The 18,326-nt window shown below is 66.8% G+C and overlaps 2 protein-coding genes across 3 annotated transcripts in view; both read right to left on the bottom strand.

The window, feature by feature from the left end:
* Positions 1–778: 778 nt before the first annotated feature.
* Positions 779–1,798, bottom strand: MAFA (MAF bZIP transcription factor A; the record flags this gene model as incomplete). The annotated part of the gene is made up of 1 exon (XM_081111705.1): positions 779–1,798. The coding sequence occupies one exon, from the start codon at positions 1,796–1,798 to the stop codon at positions 779–781; it is 1,020 nt and encodes a 339-aa protein (XP_080967831.1).
* A 3,996-nt stretch (positions 1,799–5,794) lies between these two features.
* Positions 5,795–18,326, bottom strand: part of ZC3H3 (zinc finger CCCH-type containing 3) — a 42,807-nt gene continuing 30,275 nt past the window's right edge. The window contains exons 6-12 of one of the 2 annotated variants that reach the window (XM_081111680.1): positions 16,586–16,628; positions 16,334–16,495; positions 16,171–16,240; positions 14,329–14,460; positions 8,511–8,926; positions 7,703–8,046; positions 5,795–6,220 (exon numbers count right to left, since the gene is read on the bottom strand). In XM_081111680.1, coding sequence (XP_080967806.1) covers positions 6,189–6,220; positions 7,703–8,046; positions 8,511–8,926; positions 14,329–14,460; positions 16,171–16,240; positions 16,334–16,495; positions 16,586–16,628 — 1,199 coding nt within the window. In that variant the 3' untranslated portion in view covers positions 5,795–6,188. The remainder of the gene's footprint in view (positions 6,221–7,702; positions 8,047–8,510; positions 8,927–14,328; positions 14,461–16,170; positions 16,241–16,333; positions 16,496–16,585; positions 16,629–18,326) is intronic. The other variant, XM_081111681.1, reaches the window with a different exon arrangement.

The following is an 18,326-nucleotide window of genomic DNA, read 5'->3' as shown; positions in this document are numbered from 1 at the left end:
GTCGGGCTTTTTTAAAAAAAAACAAAACCCCACAAACAAAAAGAAACAATTTAAATGAAAATAGAGACACTTTTTTTTCACCCACCCCCATGCCGGGAGGTTCAGGCCAAAACCTCCGCTTAAAATGGTTTTTCTGCTAGAAACGCGGTCACACTTTTTTCTTTCATTCCTCTTGAAGGTTAAATAAGATGCATCTCCCCGAGTCATAGTACCCTCTGGTGCATAGAGAACGCGCGGCGCGGGTCCGAGCCCCCCTCCCCCCTCCACAGGCAGCAGGACTGGGTGCAGCCCCGGCTCCTGGGCCTGCATCTCCCAGGGACCAGGCGGGGCGGGGCGGGGCGGGGCGGGCGGCACATGCTGGGAACGCGGACGTCCAAGGGAGACCCCGGCGGGCAGGAGCGAGCCTCTTCCGGGGCCTTTTCTAATCGCCAAGCGAAATAAATTACAAACACGTCGAAAACAAGCCCGCTTCAAACGGAGTCGTAAACAAGGGCGAGGACTGGAGGCGAAGGAGAAACGAGCGAGGGCGTGCACGTGGGGCTCCCGGGGAAGTCGGGCCCGGAGCCACTTTCCTGGAAATCACTGCGCTCCCCGCGCGGAGGAGCCGCGGCCCGGCAGGTGCGCGGGGAGGGCCTCCGGCCTGGCGCCCGCGGGCCGGGAGCGGGTGCCCGGGGCTGGCCCACGGCGGCGGCGCTGACTCCGGGCGGCCTCGCGTCCTAGTCCCGGCCCGCGGGGTCTAAGCCTCTCCCGGAGGCGGCGGCGCGGGCTCGGGCCCGAGTCACAGGAAGAAGTCGGGCGCGCCCTTGGCCCCGCCGGGCCCGGCCTGCGGCGGCGAGGACGCCCGCGGGAAGCCGGGCCCGCCCGCGCCCCCGGAGCCGCCGCGGCCCGCCAGCTTCTCGTACTTCTCCTTGTACAGGTCCCGCTCCTTGGCCAGGCGCCCCACCTCCAGCGTCAGCTGCTCCACCTGGCCCTGCAGCTGGCACTTCTCGCTCTCCAGGATGTGCCGCTGCTGCACGCGCTTGAAGCGGCAGGACTGCGCGTAGCCGCGGTTCTTGAGCGTGCGCCGCTTCTGCTTCAGCCGGATCACCTCCTCCTTGCTGACGCCGCGCAGCTGCCGGTTGAGCTCGCGCACCGACATGGACACCAGCTGGTCGTCGGAGAAGCGCTCCTCCAGGCGCACGTGGTGGTGGTGGTGGTGGTGAGCCGCGTGGTGGTGGTGAGCCGCGTGGTGGTGGTGGGCGCCGTGGGGGTGGCCGGCGCCCACGTCCCCCGCGCCGCCGCCCGCGAAGCCCTGGCCCCGGAAGGCCTCGTAGGCCGCCGCCGCTGCCGGGTGGTGCGCGCCGTGGTGCCCGGCGTGCTGGCCGCTGCCGATGAGCGCCTCCACCGCGTCCTCCGGCGTCAGGCTGAGCGCCTCGGGGTTCAGGTGGTGCTGGTAGCCGCTCATCCAGTACAGATCCTCCAGCGCCGGCTTCCCCGAGGCGCCCCCGACGGCGCCGGGACCCCCGCTCGCCGCGCCCGGGGTGCCCCCGGCCTGCGCTGCACCGCCGCCGCCCGCTGCGCCGCCGCCGGCCCCGGCGCCCGGGCTGGGCGCGCAGAAGCTGGGCGAGGAGGGCACGGAGGAGCAGGGCGTGCTGAGCGGCGTCGAGGACAACGAGCCGGGAGGCAGGCGGTGGCAGAAACGCTCGGCCTCGGGGGGTTCCTTCTTCACCTCGAACTTCATCAGGTCGAAGTCGTTGACGTACTCGATGGCCAGCGGGCTACTGGGCAGCTCGGCGCCCATCGCCAGCTCCGCGGCCATCGCCCGGGCCCGACCCCGGCCCCGCCCGGTTGCGCCCCAAAGGAGGGCGTGGGGCGGGGGGGAGCCGCGGGCCTCTCCCCCGCTCCGATCCCCAGGGGCGCTGGGTCCCGGCGGGTGGCAGGGGCGGCCAGTTCCTGGCTGCAGCGCCAAGGCGCGCGTGTAAAAGTTTCGCGCGCAGTCAACTCAGTCTCGGCCGCTGGGGACACGGGGACACGCCAGCCGGGTCCTTGGGCGGCTCGGGCCGCGAGCGCGCCCAGGTCACCGCGGGCGCAGGCCAGCCGCCCTCCCCTGTCCCCACGCCGGCGCCCGGGCAGGTGGCCGGGCGGGTGGCGGGGCGGCCGCCGCCTCGGGCTGCTGGGACTCCCCCGCGCTCCCCCCACGCTCGGCCGGCCCCGCCTCCAAGGCCGAGCGCCGCACCGAGCGCTCCCCTTTTATAGAGCCCGGCACCCGGGCCCGCCTCCCTGGGAGGGGCGCGCGCCCTCGGGCCAATAAGAGCCCCAGATCCGCCGCCCTCATTTGCCTATCCCCATGGCAACCCGGATCCCAGCTGTCAATCTCCTGCGGGGAACAGCTGTGGGAAGGGGTGGTGACGGCCACGGGCTGGAGGAGGAGTAGGGCCCTCTGGTGGCCACCGCGGGGGACTGCAGCGGCGGAGGGCGCGGGGGCGCGAGGCAGAGGGTCGCCGGGTGTGGGCACCGGCTCGCGGCCTCTGGGGCCTCGCGTCCGCGACGGGGCGGCCGTGGAGTCGGGAGCAGAGGGTGTCCCTTGGTGCCTCGGTCCCCACCCGCCCCGCTGGCCGGGACCCAGCTGTCCCTTCCCGGCGCTGCCCGGCTGGCGGGAGGCCGCGTCCCGCCGCTGGCGTGGCCGTGCGGGGACCTCCCGGCCTCTTGACGCCGTGACACCCGGCCTGGCGGGCGCTGCGCGGGGCGCGCGGCTATTTTTAGCGCGCGGTTCAGGCGGCTTCGGGAATTCAGTCAACAAAGTTTCATCCTGGCGGTGGGATCCAGGGGTGCGGACAGGTGGGGAGGGGACCGCGGAGGGGGTGCTCGGGGACGGGGTGCGGGGCGGGGCCTGGCGGGCACGGGGTGGGGTGGGGGTTTAGGTGCAGTCGGTGGCCCAGGGCTCGGACAGCGGAAAGGGCAGTGAAGCCAGGGGCGCCCTAGCGGGTGGGGTCCCTGCCCCTGCCCCCCAGGGTCAGTGAGGGAGGGGCCTGAGCAGCGAGCCCCTCCCAATTCTCTCTCCTGCTGTTACATGACTTTTGTAAAAAGTCAGTGTTAAGTGCGGTGTTTATGCAGAAGAAGGAAAGTGTGGCAGGCCGCGGGCAGGAAGCCGCCAGGGGCCGACCACCACCCCCCCCCCGGCCCCCGCCCCCCGCCCCCCCCCCCGCCCCCCGCGTGCTGGGCACTAGCTACCAGGGCTGTGCCTGTTCTGTTCGAACGTCTGTCATTCATCATAAAAATGTCCCTCCACTGGGGCCGACACCCACCTAATAGGCCACAGGCGGCCCAGCCCCGTGTTAGCGGCGCCTCTCTGCCTTCCCTGCGGGCGGGGCGGGCAGGGCAGGGCAGGGGGCAGGGACTCCTCGGACAGGGCCAGGCAGCGCCGGGCAGGATGGAGCTCCCGGGCCCGGCGTTCGGGCCCCAGGACACAGGTTGACAGAAGCATCACAGGGTTTGGGCTGCCCCTAAAGCCCCGTGTCCAGTGAAGCCTTTGCCTGTCGGCGGGGAGAGCGCCGGCACTGGGCTGCCCCTCAGCGCCGGGCTGCTGGGCCAGGCAGGGGTGGGCCCAAGCCCAGGAGGGTGCTGGGGTGGAGAAGCCCAACCCCAGGGCCCACCTGGGCCTCCTCCCAGCTCCTGGTCTCCAGCTGAGGGCGCGGACCCATCACGCTGGGCTCTGTGGCACCCCCCCACCCCCCCAGTCTGCCCAAGTGCCTCCCCTTGTCCTGAGAGGTCACACTGGCGGCTGTGGCCAGGGCGGCCTTGCGGACCAGCTGAGCCCCCATCAGAGACCCCGAGGTCCTTGAGGCCTGTGCTCAGCGACCACCAAGACAGCTGCCCCTACAGTCTGCCCCAAATGTGACGTGCTCCGCCAGACAGTGCTGCCCAGCGGCCAGGGCGGGTCGGCAGGGCATGTCTGTCCCTGGGAGGCAGCTCCTGAGAGGGGCCACCTGCGTGGACATGGACAGGAAGCTGCGCGCCTCTCCTCTCGCACTTCCTCCCCAGGCTATGCCTCCTGGGCACAGTGTCTGCAGGGCCGCACCTGCCCCACCTGGGAGGCTGCTGCCTGCCCGCTGCCATTCTGGGAGTGCCCCTCCCCAGTCCATGCCTCCTCCAGACCCACATCTGGAGTCATCTCTGTCCTCCAGGCCCAGGGCCGCTGCCCTGCCCATGGCCCCACCGGGCACCTTGCCTCTCCAAGGCCAAAGGCCCAGATGCCCGAGGACCCACCAGCTTGGAGCTGAGACAGGCCGCTCCCAGTCTCCTCTGCAGCTGCAGGCCCCCAAACCCCTGGTCCACTCTGCTGGTCGCGCAGCTTCAGGCCTCCTGGACGCGGGCCTGCCCTGCCTGGGGGGGCGGGGGCGCCTGCTCCTGGCTGTCCCCTCAGGTGAGGCTGCGCAGGGACGGCTGGAGAGGGGACAGCCCAGCGAGGATGGCAGGAGCCAGGGGACGCGGCCCTTCCCGGGCGAAAGCCTGCTCCTGGCCAAGGCCCGCGGCGCCCCTTTAGTCTGGGTTGGGGGTGACCTGCACCTTCATCCCCAAGGATCTTCGTCGCCCTGCCTCTTGGCGAGGGGAGCCCAGAGTGACTGGGGCACCCTCGTTATCCCCCCTTGGCGTCCACGCGCGACTAGTATGTTGCTCAGCCGAGGCTGAGGCTGAGCAGGTCCCCTAATGGGTCACAGGGAGTCGGGGGCGGGGGGGAGGGAGTTGGGGCTCAAGGTGGCCATCGGCCTGGTATCTCCCACTGAGGCCCAGCCCTTCCAGAGCCTTCCATGGTGGCTGCAGGCAGTGACTGGTGCTCCGGGCGCTGGGCTACAGCGGGGGCAGTGGGTCCCGGCTTCCCCCCCTTTGCCCCAGGCCTCCCACTGGCAGCCCCAAAGCTTCGCCCTTCGAGGACAGCTCAAGGGCATCCAAGGGCATGTGGAGAAGGCGAGGGGACGCAGGCAGGTCCTGGGCCGTGACCAATGACCAGACGCTGCGCTGCTGGATCAGCCGCCATCGGCTTGGCTCCCGTCACCTTCGGGGCTGGTGCGGAGACCCCACCTCGCAGGGGGCCTGGGGGAAGCAGGGCTCCAGGGTCCTCCTGAGTCCGCCCCCCGCCCCCCAGAGCATGGCCTGGGCCAAGGGGCCTGCGTCCCCAGCTCTGGACAGGGCTGCCCCTTCTACCTGGGCCGAGGGCAGGCAGAGCAACCCCAACTCCAGGCAGCGGGCGGAGCTGCTGGCTCCCAGACCAGGTGGAGCCCCTCCCTCCTCTGCAGGGAACGGGAAACACCCTAAGGCCCGTGCTCAGTCCCTGTCCCAGGTCCCCAAGCTGAGCCCCACCCTCAGCCAGGCTCGGGGTCCCTGTGGAGACGCCTGCAGCGTGGGAGGTGCCAGCTGCCTCCGCCTCAGCCTGCCCGACCTGCCCGGCCCAGCCACTCTCGAGCTGCCCAGGGGCCTCCGGGCGGGACTCGGTGTGGGGACCCCACCCCAGCCAGCTGCAGTCATGGCCCCTGGCTCCCCTGGGCCTTTCCCCACAAGTCACGGTGGCGTGGCCATGAGGGACAGGCAGGGGGGCACCTTTACCCTGCCTGGCCCTGTTCGGGTCCAGAGCCTGGTGGGCAGGTGGGAGGACAGAACAGTGGTCACAGCTCTACCTCCGGGGTCTGCGGCCAGCCCCTCCCCTCCTCCAGGGCGACTCAATCGCAGGCCTCCAGGTCCCACCAGGGGCTCCCAGAGGACCCGTGGGCAGCGGCCGTCCGTGAGCTGTGGCATGGCGACAGGCAGGCAGCCGAGCAGACATGGGACAACCTTTATTGCTGAACAGAAATGCCCGCCAGGGAGCCTGGCTGGTGGCCCCGTGCCCAGACGGGAGTCCTGGGTGAGGCTGGGGGTGCAGTGACCACCACTGCCCCACCCACAGAGGGCGGGGAGCTGGGGGCCTGCGCTGGGTGGGAGGCTGAGGACCCAAGGGTGGGAGGTGCGGGGTGCAGAGGGGCCGGCCAGGCAGCGCCCAGCCCGAGGGAGGGGGAGGCCTGGGCTCACGCTGGTCAGGGAGGCTGGGAGCCAGGGGGCGGAGCGATGGCCCTGCGGCCCCCAGGGCGTTGTGGCAGGCGGCCCTCCTGGGGCGGTGGCGGTGGGGTGGCCTCCTTTCTGTCCAGCGCTGAGGGCTGAGGTAGGCGTGGGCTGGCCCCTCACAGCCGGGGCTTGATGTGCAGAGGTTTCCCTGTTCCGAGAAGGGCAGAGGTCAGGTGCCAGGAGCCCCCTGGCAGGCGGAAGCCCCCCAAGCTCCCTGAGGGGCATGCACAGCAGGGGCACTGGAAGTGGGGACAGTGGCTTCGGACAGGCCACCCGGGATCCAGCGTCCAGCGGGCGCAGGCCTGGCCCGTGGCCCAGGAGGTGGGAGCAGAGCCCTGGGCGGGGCAGGCCCTGGCGGTCGGCAGGAGGAGCTGGGAGCAGGTGCACACCTGGCACCACGCTGCGCCTTCGCGGGAAAGCAGGTGTGTGCAAGCAGCCGGCTGGGGGGGCAGGGCACCGAGGTCCCCGTGGGGGGGGGGGGGCCAGGGCACCGAGGTCCCCGTGCGGGGGGGGGCAGGGCACTGAGGTCCCCGTGGGGGGGGGCCAGGGCACCGAGGTCCCCGTGCGGGGGGGGGCAGGGCACCGAGGTCCCCGTGGGGCGGGGCGGGGAGGGGGGCAGCCTGTGGCCAGGAGCAAGGAGCCAGAGGGCGGAGAGCTGTGTCCAGGGGCTGCTCGGGTCCGCACTCCTGGGGGCCACCGCCTCTCCCTTCCCAGGAAGCCCCCTCACAGGCCGTGTCCACGCAGCTGCCCACAGGCGGCCTCTCCACGTGCCCCGCAGGCTGAGCCCCCAGCCACCTGCTCCGCTGAGCGCAAGCCCAGGAGTCAGGCCCGGCAGCTGGGGCCCCAGGCCTCTGGCCCTCACGGCTGTGGGACAGCCTGGGCGGTGAGGCTCGGCCTCCTGCCCGGGGCCCTCCCCGCCCACCTCCACGGAGCAGGGCGGGCAGGAGGATGGGGCGCCCCACCTGCCTCCTCTGACTCTGGGTTGGCTGCCGGGTTCGGGATCTTACAGAATAAAAGTGGCGGCAGAGCTCCCAGCGGCCCCTCTGCACCCCAGTGAGCCACACCCGAGGGCGGGCCAGGCGGCTCCTTGCCCGAGTGGGGGGTGAGAGGAGGCGGGCGGGCCGGGCCCCTCCGCGTCCGCGTTTGAGCGTGCTCAGCGGAGCTGCTAGAGGAGGCTGCGGCAAGCATCTTCCATTAACGTTACGACCGTGAAATATGACAATAAAATGATGGCCGTATGGTCGCAAATTTGCAGCCCGCCGAGCTGCGTGGGGTTTATCGTCACTCAAACGCGCGGAGAGCTGTAAAATGTTTACAGAAAGGGTCGTTTGCAGCCATAAAATCCTCTTTTCTCTCCTCAACAAGGCTGAGTGGAGCCATTTACCAAGCCCCAAATGCTCATCAGGGAGAGGGAGCATCTGTTCTCTCCAGGAGCGTGAGCCGAGCTTCCAGAACAAATTAACAGAAATGGGTGCTTTCTAATTAAATCAGCCCTTGGCCGCTGTGCGCTCACACCTCAGCCCCGCCCCTTGGCGGCAGGTGCTCAGCCATGGGCCACCTGGAGACTCTGATTGGTGGGTGGGAGCTGGGCACGGAAAGGCCCCTGGCCATGCTGGGGCCGGCTGCATACCTGAGTCCTTGGCAGGGGCGCTCCTGGTGGTCGGGGCCCTGGGCTGGCCGCCTGGGCTGGGCGAGGACTGCAGGGAGATGAAGGAAGGCAGCTTGGAGAGGCCTCCGGAGCCCTTCCCCGCAGAGGCAGCCTCCTCCTGGAGCACCGGCTCCTCCTGGTCTGAGGAGGGGGAGTGGGAGGAGGGGGAGGAGGGGGAGGGGGAGGGGGAGAAGGGAGCCTTCGAGGGCAGGGCACAGGCTGCAGCTGACCCCCGTGCTGAGCAGAGAGGGGAGGCCAGGCCAGCAGCCTCCGAGGCGGGGGAGCTGGGTGTCTGCCTCGCAGGGCGCGGGGCAGCCGAGGGCTTCCTGGGGGAGAGAAGGGAGAGCACCCATTGAAGGGCGGCCGCTCGCAAGGCAGGTCTGGAAGCCCCGGCCAACCACCTGGAGATCCCCTCCCAGCGGCCAGGCTCCCAGCGCCCCCTCCTGGCCCCAGCCACTAGGCATCACCATCCAGGTGCCAGGCCAGCCTGAGCTTGCCCTCCTCTTCCGCAAGGCTCCTTCCCACCCTCGGGCAGGTGGCCACAGGCCCCACCTCAGCAGGCCCTCCCCTGGGAGTGGGAGTCATGGCTGAGGACCCCCACCTCCTCCCTGGGGTAGGGGCAGGGCAGGGGCAGGGGCTGGCAGCACCACACTAGCTGGTTGGGGCCAGGGATGCCCTTGGCTCTGTCCAGCTTGGAGGCCACTTAGGGCTGAGGTTTCTTTTAGGATCTGAAGCCAAAAGAGCTGGGTGGGCTGTGGGGCTGCCCAGGGCCCTGAATGTCCCCCCTCACCTGGGCCCTTGCCCAGTGGAGGCCCTGCTCCTGGGAGGTGCGTGGCTGGGCTCCGGGGCAGGGGGTGCGGATGCCTGGCGGCCGGGGCGCTTCTGGTTGCGGTGCAGCAGCTGGCACTGGGCGCCCCGGGGGCAGGAGCCCCGGCGGGAGAAGTCGGGGCACAGCAGGGTGTGCTTCTTCTTGCACTGGGGAGAGGGCACAGCTGGTGAGGCCTCGTGGGCGGCAGCGTCCTGCTTGGTTGGAGCCCAGGCTCCCTGTGGGCTGGCCGGGCTCCAGCTGCCATCTCTCCAGCATGTGCCCTGAGCAACCCGTATGGCGAGGGCAGCGCCCTGCTGAACTGAGGGCCTGGGGGGCCTGCCAGGCTGGGTGGGGGTGTCCAGGGTGTGAACCCCTCCTCCTGACCACCATCGCCCGTCCTGAGGAAGAGAGGGCAGGGTGAGGAATGGGGTGAGTGGGACTTGGGCCTTGAGGCCTGGGAGAACCTCACTGGGAGGGGTGCAGGCTTCAAGCCCAGGGGTGCGGCCGGTCATCCCAGGCCACTGCCACCGGATCCACCACACCTGTCAGGGCGGCTAATTATACCCTCGAGGGGCAGGCGCTTCGGGCACAGCTTCAGCCCCTGCCGTGGGCCCCCCTCCAGCCAAGGGGGTCCTTTCTCCCCCTCTCCCTGCAGCTGGCTCCGTGGGCAGGGCAGGGGAGAGGGCAGATGCTGCGAGCCTGGGCACCCCAACTGCCCCTCACGTGGTGGCAGCAGGCAGCCGGGGACCCCCAGAGACGAACCTGGAGGAGAGCCACTGCCGAGACCACTGAGCCCACCCAGAACCGAGTTCAGACCCACCAGCGCCGGAGCAGCTACGTGCTTGGGGGCAGCCACACACCGAGAATGCGTGGCCGTGGCCAGGGACACCGCCCTCCAGTGGAACCTCCCTCCTGCACTCGTCCAGAGCCCGGCCTCGGCCTGGGCCCAGCACCCACGCTCTGAGGAGATCTGTGCACTGGCCCACTCTTGTCCCCACCTGGCCCCATGGCCGCAGGGACCAGAAGCTGCCATACTAGGGTGCAAGCCAGCAGGCCCTGCATGGACAAACCTCTAGCAAAACAGACAAAGAAGAGAAAAGTCATACGTTTCCAATAAGGAGTGGACATGGGTAGTTGTCCCTGCAGACACGGGGTAACTAGGGGACACTTCCACTCTCCTACACACGGCCCTGACAAGTTCATGAAGTGGACCAACTGCGCGCACAGCCACCAGGCCTGACGCAAGAAGAAACAGGGCCGACTAGACCTGTGGGCGGCAAGGAGGCTGGGTCAGCATCAACCTCTGAGCAAGAAAGGCCCCACCAGATGGCTTCCCGGGGGAAATTTCCTGAACATGGAAAGGTCAGACACCCACCCCCCAATTCTTCCAAAACTCTGGAGAGTCCGAGGAATGCCTGCCAACCTGAATGGCCCAAGCAATCTCGAAGCTCAACTTGTTACCTCGATACCAATACCAGACAAAGATGCTACAGGAAAAGGAACTACGGTTCATATTCCTTGTGCACAGATACAAAATCCTCCACGAAATGCCAGAGGACGGGTTCAGCACATGTTAAAAGGATTATGTATCATGACCACGTCGGAATCATTCCCAGAATGCAAGGATGGTTCAACACCCAAACAGCCATCCATGTGACCGACCACCCTGACGAAGGGAAGGGGGAAGCACAAGGCTCATCTCAACTAAGCAAAACAACAGACAGGATTCAACGCCTTTTTATGATAAAAACACCACACAAACTAGGATCTAGAAAGGGAGCCCCCTGCACATGACACAGGCCTTCCAACAGCCCGCAGCTCGCCCAGCTCAGGGTGCAGGCTGGCCGCGGTCCCTCGAGGGCGCCCCCTTCTGCCCCTTTTATTCAACGTAGTACTGGAAGTTCTGGCAGAGCAATGAGGCAAAAATAGATTAAAAAACAGCAGGCATCCAAATAAAAAGGAAAGAAAACGATCTGTTAGCAGAGAAGCAGCCACAGAATAGCTGCTAGGTCAGTAAATACACTCAGCCACGTTCCAGGATATAAAACCAACAATCACATCATCACACCCTCGCGATGAACAATGTACAAAGGAAGTTTCAAAACTCTCACTTACAACGCTTAGAAATAAGCCCAAGCAAGGCGGCAGAGGCTGGCACACTGAAAGCTCCGGAACACGGCCGAGAGGACTGAGAGACGCCGCCTCGTGTGGACGGGCAGCCTGACCACTGCAGATGCTCCCAGAGGGAGCCTAACTCAGGACAGTCCCGGCAAAATCCCAAAGGCCTAGGCCAGCGACGGCGAACCTACGACACGCGTGTCAGAGGTGACACGCGAACTCAGTTTTTTGGTTGATTTTTCTTTGTTAAATGGCATTTAAATCTATAAAATAAATATCAAAAATATAAGTCTTTGTTTTGCTATGGTTGCAAAGATCAAAAAATTTCTCTATGTGACACGGCACCAGAGCTAAGTTAGGGTTTTTCAAGATGCGGACACGCCGAGCTCAGAAGGTTCCCATCACTGTCGTAGGAAAACTCACCCAAACGGCCACAGGGAACCTGGAGGCCCCGAGGAGGCAACGCAATCCCGGGAATGACCAGTGTCTGGGGGGTTGCTCCTCCTGATTTCTAAACTTACGCTGAACCTGCTGTGAGAGGGACAGACCGACCAACGGGACAGACAGGCCAACGGGACAGACAGACCAAAGGGACAGACAGACCAAAGGGACAGACAGGGACCAACGGGACAGACACACCAACGGGACAGAGAGGCCCGGAACAAGCCCTCCCACGGATGTCAACGGACCCGACAAGGGCGCCACCATCAGTGGAAAGTACAGTCTTTTCGCGAATGGTGCTGGGACAACGGGACCCCCACAGGCAGAGAAATGAGGTGGCCCCTCTACCACCACAGACAAAAATTAACTCGAAATGGGCCAAAGACCTACACTTGAGGCTGAGACTACAGCACCCCATGCGGCAGGACGGGGGAGCCGCATGGCGCTGAATTTACAAAACGGCATCTCCGGACACGGGGGCGAGGGGGCGGGGAGGCAGGAGCCACAGGAGAGTGACAGGACGGCTCACTGAGCAGCTCACTCTCTGGTAAGGGCTTGGGTTCTAGAATATGTTCATTTCCGTTCAAAAATGGCCGAGGACTTGAGTAGACGTTCTCCCACGAGGACACCCCAGTGATCAGTGAGCACCTGCAGGAATGTCAGCACCGCCGGTCGCCGGGGAAATGCCACCCCCCCACGCGAGCCTCCTCAGGTGCGACTGTAAAAGGGGGGCAGCAGCCGGGAGGGAGGGGGGGCCGCCGCACACGCTGCCGGATGTCGCAGCAGTCGCGCAGGAAAGCCGCGTGGGTCCTCAAGCGCTAAGAGCAGGATCACCCGCCGGCCCCTGGGTTTCACTGTGGGGCGTCTGCCCCGAGAACGGCACCCACGTCCACCCAGAGACTCGGCACCAGCGTGCACAGCAGGATGGTAAAACAGCCGGGCCAGGAGGCAAGGAGCACCGCTCAGCCGCAGAAGGAATGCAGTCCCGAGACCACAACACGATGACTCCCAAACACGCTAAACCAGAGAAGCCATGACCTGCCCACAACAGACCATTCGGAGAGGAGGCGGGCGGGCTGCGCGAGGCTGCACAGCCTTGCACGTGGACTAGACTAGACCTTGGGGCGTGCGCCTGCCCTGGGTGAGCAGGAAGGTACGCACACCGCCCTCTTTACACAGAGCAGCGGCTTTGTGACCCTGGGCGCCCGGATCGGAGGGAAGGCTGGGCAGTTCGCACGCGGTGCGGGGAAGGGCCCATGTGTGAGAACACCTGGCCCCAGAGGGTGGGCCGCGAGCAGCGGACACGGCCTTCCCTTCCCCCGGCGCCTGCACAGAGGCTGCCGCCCCCCATGTGGGGGGCTCTGCACATCCCCGTTTTACAGAAAAGAAAAGGGGCCGGAGTGGCAGGCGTGGGGCCGGCGGCAGAAGATGAGGGCGGGGCCTTGGGTGGGACAGATCCTAGGACAGACCCACAGGGTGAGAAACGGAAGAACGGTGCCCCAACCAGGAAGAGTTCAACTGAAAGGCAAAGCTACCAGGCGGTGGTCAACGGGGGCGCTGCTGCGATCAGAAGGCAGGGAACGAGCGACAGCCAGAGGGCACAGCGTCTGTGAGGCAGGAGAGGGACGCCTCACTGCTGGGAGCCCCCAGGCAGCATGAGCAATAGGAAGTCCAGGGAGGGCCGGAGTGAGGGTGTGGGGCGTGGTTACGGTGTTTTGTCCAGGTTCAAGCCTCGGACTAATGAAGGGACAGGGTCCTCTCACTGCCACGTGCAAGTCCCAGCTGGAGGGCAGGGCCCCCCCGGCACAATCATAGCCAACGGCTGTGGTCGTGAGCTTGACCCTATGGTCTGAACACGTGGCCCCACGTGCCTTGTGCTAGAGTTCGGGTGCATGTAGTTGAGTGGAGTTGGAACTCACGAGAATGCTGTGAACAACGTGATCACGCCCCTGCTTTGCCCCGTGGCATCTGCTACAAAATAAAGACACGGCCTGTGGGCGCTGGCGCTGTCTCCTCATCAGGGAGCAGCGTCCCACCGAGACCCAGCTTTCATTCTCTTATCTGTCTTTCCTTAATCCTTTCACCCCCCCACTCGGGGTCACCCTTGGTTGTGCTGGCGTGGCACATGCGGGCAGGCTGGTGGCAGTGGCAGTGGCAGTGTGACTCGAGGTTCTGTGCAGAGGGGGCTGGAGGGTGCAGGGCTGCAGCGGGAGAGCCAGGTGAGCCTGCAGCACCTGCAGTGCCTCAAACGCAAGGCGAGGCCATATGCCCCTAAAGTGGACAGGGACCGGGAGGGATGTAACCTGCAGAGTTCACACTGATGCAAACCCGACTGAGCTCTCCCTGAGCCAGCGCCACCAGAACCCACGGACGGTACGACGGCTTCGCACGCAGAGGACAAACACAGCAGCTGCGGAACTAGCGGGTGGAGTGGCTTCCGGAGTCTCCCCCGCCACAAGCACACACGCACGCACGCACACGCACACACATGCACACACACGCACACGCACGCACATGCACACACACACGCACACACACGCACGAAGCAGAAGGCCGACACCACACTGAGTGACGCGGGTCAGCAGGCCCCGTGGCCGGTGAGCCCCAGCCCAGGGGCCAGAGCAGCCCGAGTGACTCACACGAAAAGGGACGCCCCCCTTTAACAAGCCGTGGCTCCAGGAAGCAGGGTTAACAATTCCACTCGATCCAGTGGAATATCACCAACTCTCTGGGGCCATTCGGCTGGCACTCCAGGCGGGAGGTGCCCACTCAGCACTTCTCATATTATTTAGAGAATCGAGTTAACCCTCCCGGGCCCGGCTCGCGCCCGCGCGGCCTGCTCAGCGCTTTCCCATCTATAATTACGAGCCGCTATCCATCATGTGGGCCGCGCAGCGCCCGCCCCGAAAGGGGCGCAGTAAGCACTTCCTCCAGGAGCAGCACTGAAACACAGCTCTGACCTTCCTTTTAAACCGGAGGATTTTACAATAACCACCCACCGCCCGACCCCGCACCGGGCGTCCCTCAGGTGACCCGTCCACCCCGCCAGGCCCATCTCGGCCTGGTGGCAGGAAGGGGTCAGCCCTGCCCGGTGCCCCCACTTCCCTCAGAGCCCGGCCAGGCTGCAGGCCCCTGAGGCGGGGCAGGTGAGCAGCTGCCTGTTGGGGCGCCAGGGACTGAGGAGACCCGTCCAGCCCCCACCCTCAGGCCCACGTGGGGACAGGAAGGGGGAGGGGCTCACCTTGGCGCCCAGCGGGCAGTAGCCTTTGAGGAAGTCGGTGCAGACCTCCGCCTTCCGAGACACGTAGACGTGGCTGTAGGGGCAGTCGCTGTTGCTGCAGATCCCCTTCAGGAAGTAGGAGCACACGGGCATCTGTAGGGGGGGGGGGGGGGCGGCAGTGAGGGCGAGGCCTTCAGCTCCTGCACCGGTCAGGCGTCTGCACCCCACTTCCCAGGTAAACACCCCGACTCTAGGGTCCTGCCACATGCTCCACAGCCAGGAATGCGCCGCACAGACTGTGGCTGGAGGCCTCACAAGGTCCTGCCCCAGGAGGAGGGGACACAGCAGGGCCAGCAGGAGCCAGGGCACCTCCTTGGACGGGAGCCGGGCAGCCCTGCCAGGGGCTCAGGACCTGCCCGTCCCAGGCTGTGGGCCGCACAGGGGCAGGCTTTCCAGTGACCTGAGGAGTGGACGCCTCAGTGTCCTGGGCTGGAGACCTGGCCCCTCCTGGGCAAGGGTGGGCGGTGGGCGGTGGGCTCAGCGGGCAGGGAGCCGCCGGGAGCAGCCCCGGTCTGTGGAGGCCTGGCAGGGGCCCGGCCAGCACCCTGGCCTGTGGCAGGTGGCCCAGCTGGGACAGGAAGATGCACAGCCCCCCTCCTTCCCACTGGGAAACAGCCCCGAGAGCCAGCGGGAGTCTCTGACCCCCCCCCGCCCCCCCACCGACCTTTGCAGCTGCCACTTTTCCAGCGACTCCTCTCTGGGACCTCAGCCGCCCACTGTCCTGCAGGAGCCACGCAGGGCCCTGCGGGTCTCCCCCTCCCACTACTCTGCAGGGGCGGGGCAGCACCCCCAGTCGGTCCCCCTGGCTCCCCACGGGCACTTTTCTGGGGGAGGGGGGAGGGGGCTGAGGAGGGAGAGCAGAGAAACAAAGGCGGTTTCCCTGCGTGCGAGTTTGTTTCTAATTGTCTTTTAACGGCAGCGCAGAGCGGAGAGGGGCCGGTGGAGGGGGGGCTGCAGACAACCCCCTTAATGTGGCTTTTGATCTAGAGCCCAAATTAGCTCTAATAAAAAGGATAATGAAGCCAGCTCCACGCCAGGCGGAGCTCCGCCTCGCTGTCAGCACGGCCGTTATCCAGAGGAGACGGCCTTCTCGTTTCAATTAACCTTGTTTGCACCCACGGCGTCCACACAAATAACAGCAACGTTAACGCAGAAGCCGCGGCCACTAAGACGGCCCGGGCGCGGCTTTGGAGCCGAGAGCTAATGAGCCCGAAACTCGACGTGAGTCTCCAAATCGCTAGCCAGAGCTTGGAGCTCCATTAGGGAAAAACGCTGATTCTCCCCAAGCTCCTCAAGGGGAAAAGCTGTTGCCACAGCAGCACTGCCCGCCGCCCGCCCCCCTCCCCCGTAGGCCCCTCCCTGGGCTCCCCGGCCAGCACTGGCCCAGCCTGAACTCCCGTACCCACTGGGACCACACGCCACCCTGGCTCTGCCCCTTGGGAGCCTGCAGATGGGGTCCACTCACCTCAACCCACGGGGTAGGGGCCTGGGACCAGAGGCCCTCTGCGCCCCCGCCCGGTTCCCTGTGATTGGGAAGCCTCTGGCCTCTCAGCACCCTGTGCCCACGGCTGCCGCTTGCCCATCGCAGACCTGTCCTCACAGCGAGGGGCCCTGTGGGCACTGGCAGGAGGCATGGCACAGGACCCCGCCAGGAGGGCTGGGTGAGAGCCGGCTGAGCAGAGTGGGGGCCCCCCCGGGGGATGGAGGGCAGAGCCTTCCGGTCACAGCCCAGCTCCTGGCCGACGCCAGGGGGCCTGTCGGGAACACACCAGGTGCCCCCGCCCCCGCCGGAGCTGCGCTCACCTTCTCCTTGGAGACCTGGTGGGAGAAGGGGCAGGTCCCGTCCGTCTTCTTGCACGTGCCCCGGAGAAACCTATGCGAACGGACGGGGAAGAGGGTTGAGGGCGGGTGAGACAGACGGCCCTTGCAGACCCACGCCAGCCAGCCGCCTGGAGGCCGGGCTCACCTGGTGCACACGGCCACCTTCTCAGGGTCGTGGATGTAGGGGCAGCGCTCGCCGCGGTTGCACCTGCCAAAGCGGTTGTAGTACATGCAGTACTCCTGCTCCGCCCGGCGCCGCTTCTGCCGGGCCTGCCGCACGATGGCCAGGCTGCGCTGCACGGCCCGGCTGCGGACAGGGGGTGGGGTGAGGCCGACAGAGGTGCACAGACCACGCCCCCCCCGAACCCCCCCCCCCCGGGCCACCCCAGGAACATACCTGGCCAGGGAGCGGCTGCAGCTGCCAGGAGGGTCCAGCCGGCCTGTGGGGAGAGGCAGGTCAGGCCTACCCCCAGCCTGGGCTCTGCCCGCTCCTCAGCTTGGCACAGGCCCCTGGGTCTCCACCCTGAGCTCAGACCCGGCAGTCCCCTCCCGGAGACCACCCCCTTCCCGAGGCTGGGTTCCTGCCAGGCCCTGCCTCTCGCCCACACACGTGGCCACAGGCGTGGCACAGGGACCGGCTCTCCAGGGCCATACTGTCCCCTCTGCCTGGGGCAGAACCCAGGGCATGTGGCCGAGTGGCTCTGGAGACGGCCCTGGCTTCCCATGAGCCAGTGGTCTTGTGCATTTAAAGGGAGTGAAATCAGACAGACAGACAGAGGTACGTGGCCATGAGCCAGACACCCTCAGCCCGGCTCTGGGGCCCTGACAAGCAGGTCCAGCTCCCAGGCCTCAGCAGCCCAAAGGGCAGCTGCTCACTAAGTGGATGTGGGGGGGCTTGGGCTTGCCCTGCGGGGGGTCCTGTGGACACTGAACCCCGCCTGTGACACGTCCCCTCCCAGGCGCAGGGCAGGGCGGGAGCCTCCACGGCCACCAGGTCCCATTTCCCGGCAGCTGCTGAGATGGCTCGGCCGGGCGACCCCACGGGAAGCTGGCGGCCGGACGACCCCACGGGAAGCCGGGGCCGGGTGATGACAAAGCACCGCGGCAAAGGCTGTCCCTGCACTTCCTGGCCCGGCAGGCACCCTCCTGGCAACCTTCCCAGGGCCACTGCCTCTGCAGCCTGTGCCGCCCAAGTCCCTGCCCCACCTGGGCACTCGGGAGCCCTCTACAGGCCCGGCCCTCACTGCCTGCTGGAGCGACACCCTGCCACTGCCCCCCCGGCCCCCCCCCCCCCCCGGCACCTCAGTCTCCTCCAGTTAAAAGGGGGCCTGCGCCCTGGCTGCTAGGGCCCAACCTGGAGGTTGCTGGTTTGAGTCCCGATCCCAGTGGGGGCGTGTGGGAGGCAGCAGCGGACCCCTGTCTCTCTCACACCCGTGTCTCTCTCTCCCTTCCTCTCTGAAATCAATAAAAAAACGTTTACTAATAAAAAAAATAAAGGGGTGTCTCCAAGGCTGAACAGCAGGACCCCAACAGGAGGACATGCTCTGCGTGGCAGCCAGGCTGGCGGCGGTGCAGGAGGCGGGGCCGGCGGGGGACAGAGGGGCTCTGGGGAGCGTAGGGCAGCCCAGACCCAGTGGAGCCGGTTCCCAGGCTGGGACACCCCCGGGGCTGTGGGTCCGGCCCCGGAGCACGTGGTGCGTGCACCTGCCCGCTGGCGGGACGGTGCGATGGGATGGCCGGTGCTGGAGGTCCCGGCTGCCACCCAGGCCGTGCTGAGGCCGTGGCGCCGCCCGCTCCTGCCAGGGGTGCTGTCACCACGTGGCTCCTGAGGGGGCCGGCTCACTCCCCTCCCACTTTCTGCTCTTAGAGATGCCAGTGTGGGGCTCGGGCGCTTTGCCAGGCACAGGAGGCAGCTTTCAGACGCTCCGGGTGTTAAAAATGCACATCAAGTGGCGGCAAGGGGGCCGAGGTGCTGAAACATTCAGCTGAAAGCGACCTGGAGCAGGAGGTGTGAGCCTTCGAGAGAACGCGCTTCCCAGGATCTTCCCAAAATAGGCAGCCCCCGCCCCCCCCACCGTGCCCTCCCTGCGGGTGCCTGGCCCTGACAGGCTCTGGTCAGAGGGCGCCCCTGGGCACAG

Source organism: Myotis nattereri (assembly GCF_964212035.1).
Source record: "Myotis nattereri genome assembly, chromosome: 17".
NCBI classification, from domain to species: Eukaryota; Metazoa; Chordata; class Mammalia; order Chiroptera; family Vespertilionidae; genus Myotis; species Myotis nattereri.
Note: the sequence above shows the minus strand (reverse complement) of the source record. Positions and strands in the feature narration are given on the sequence as shown.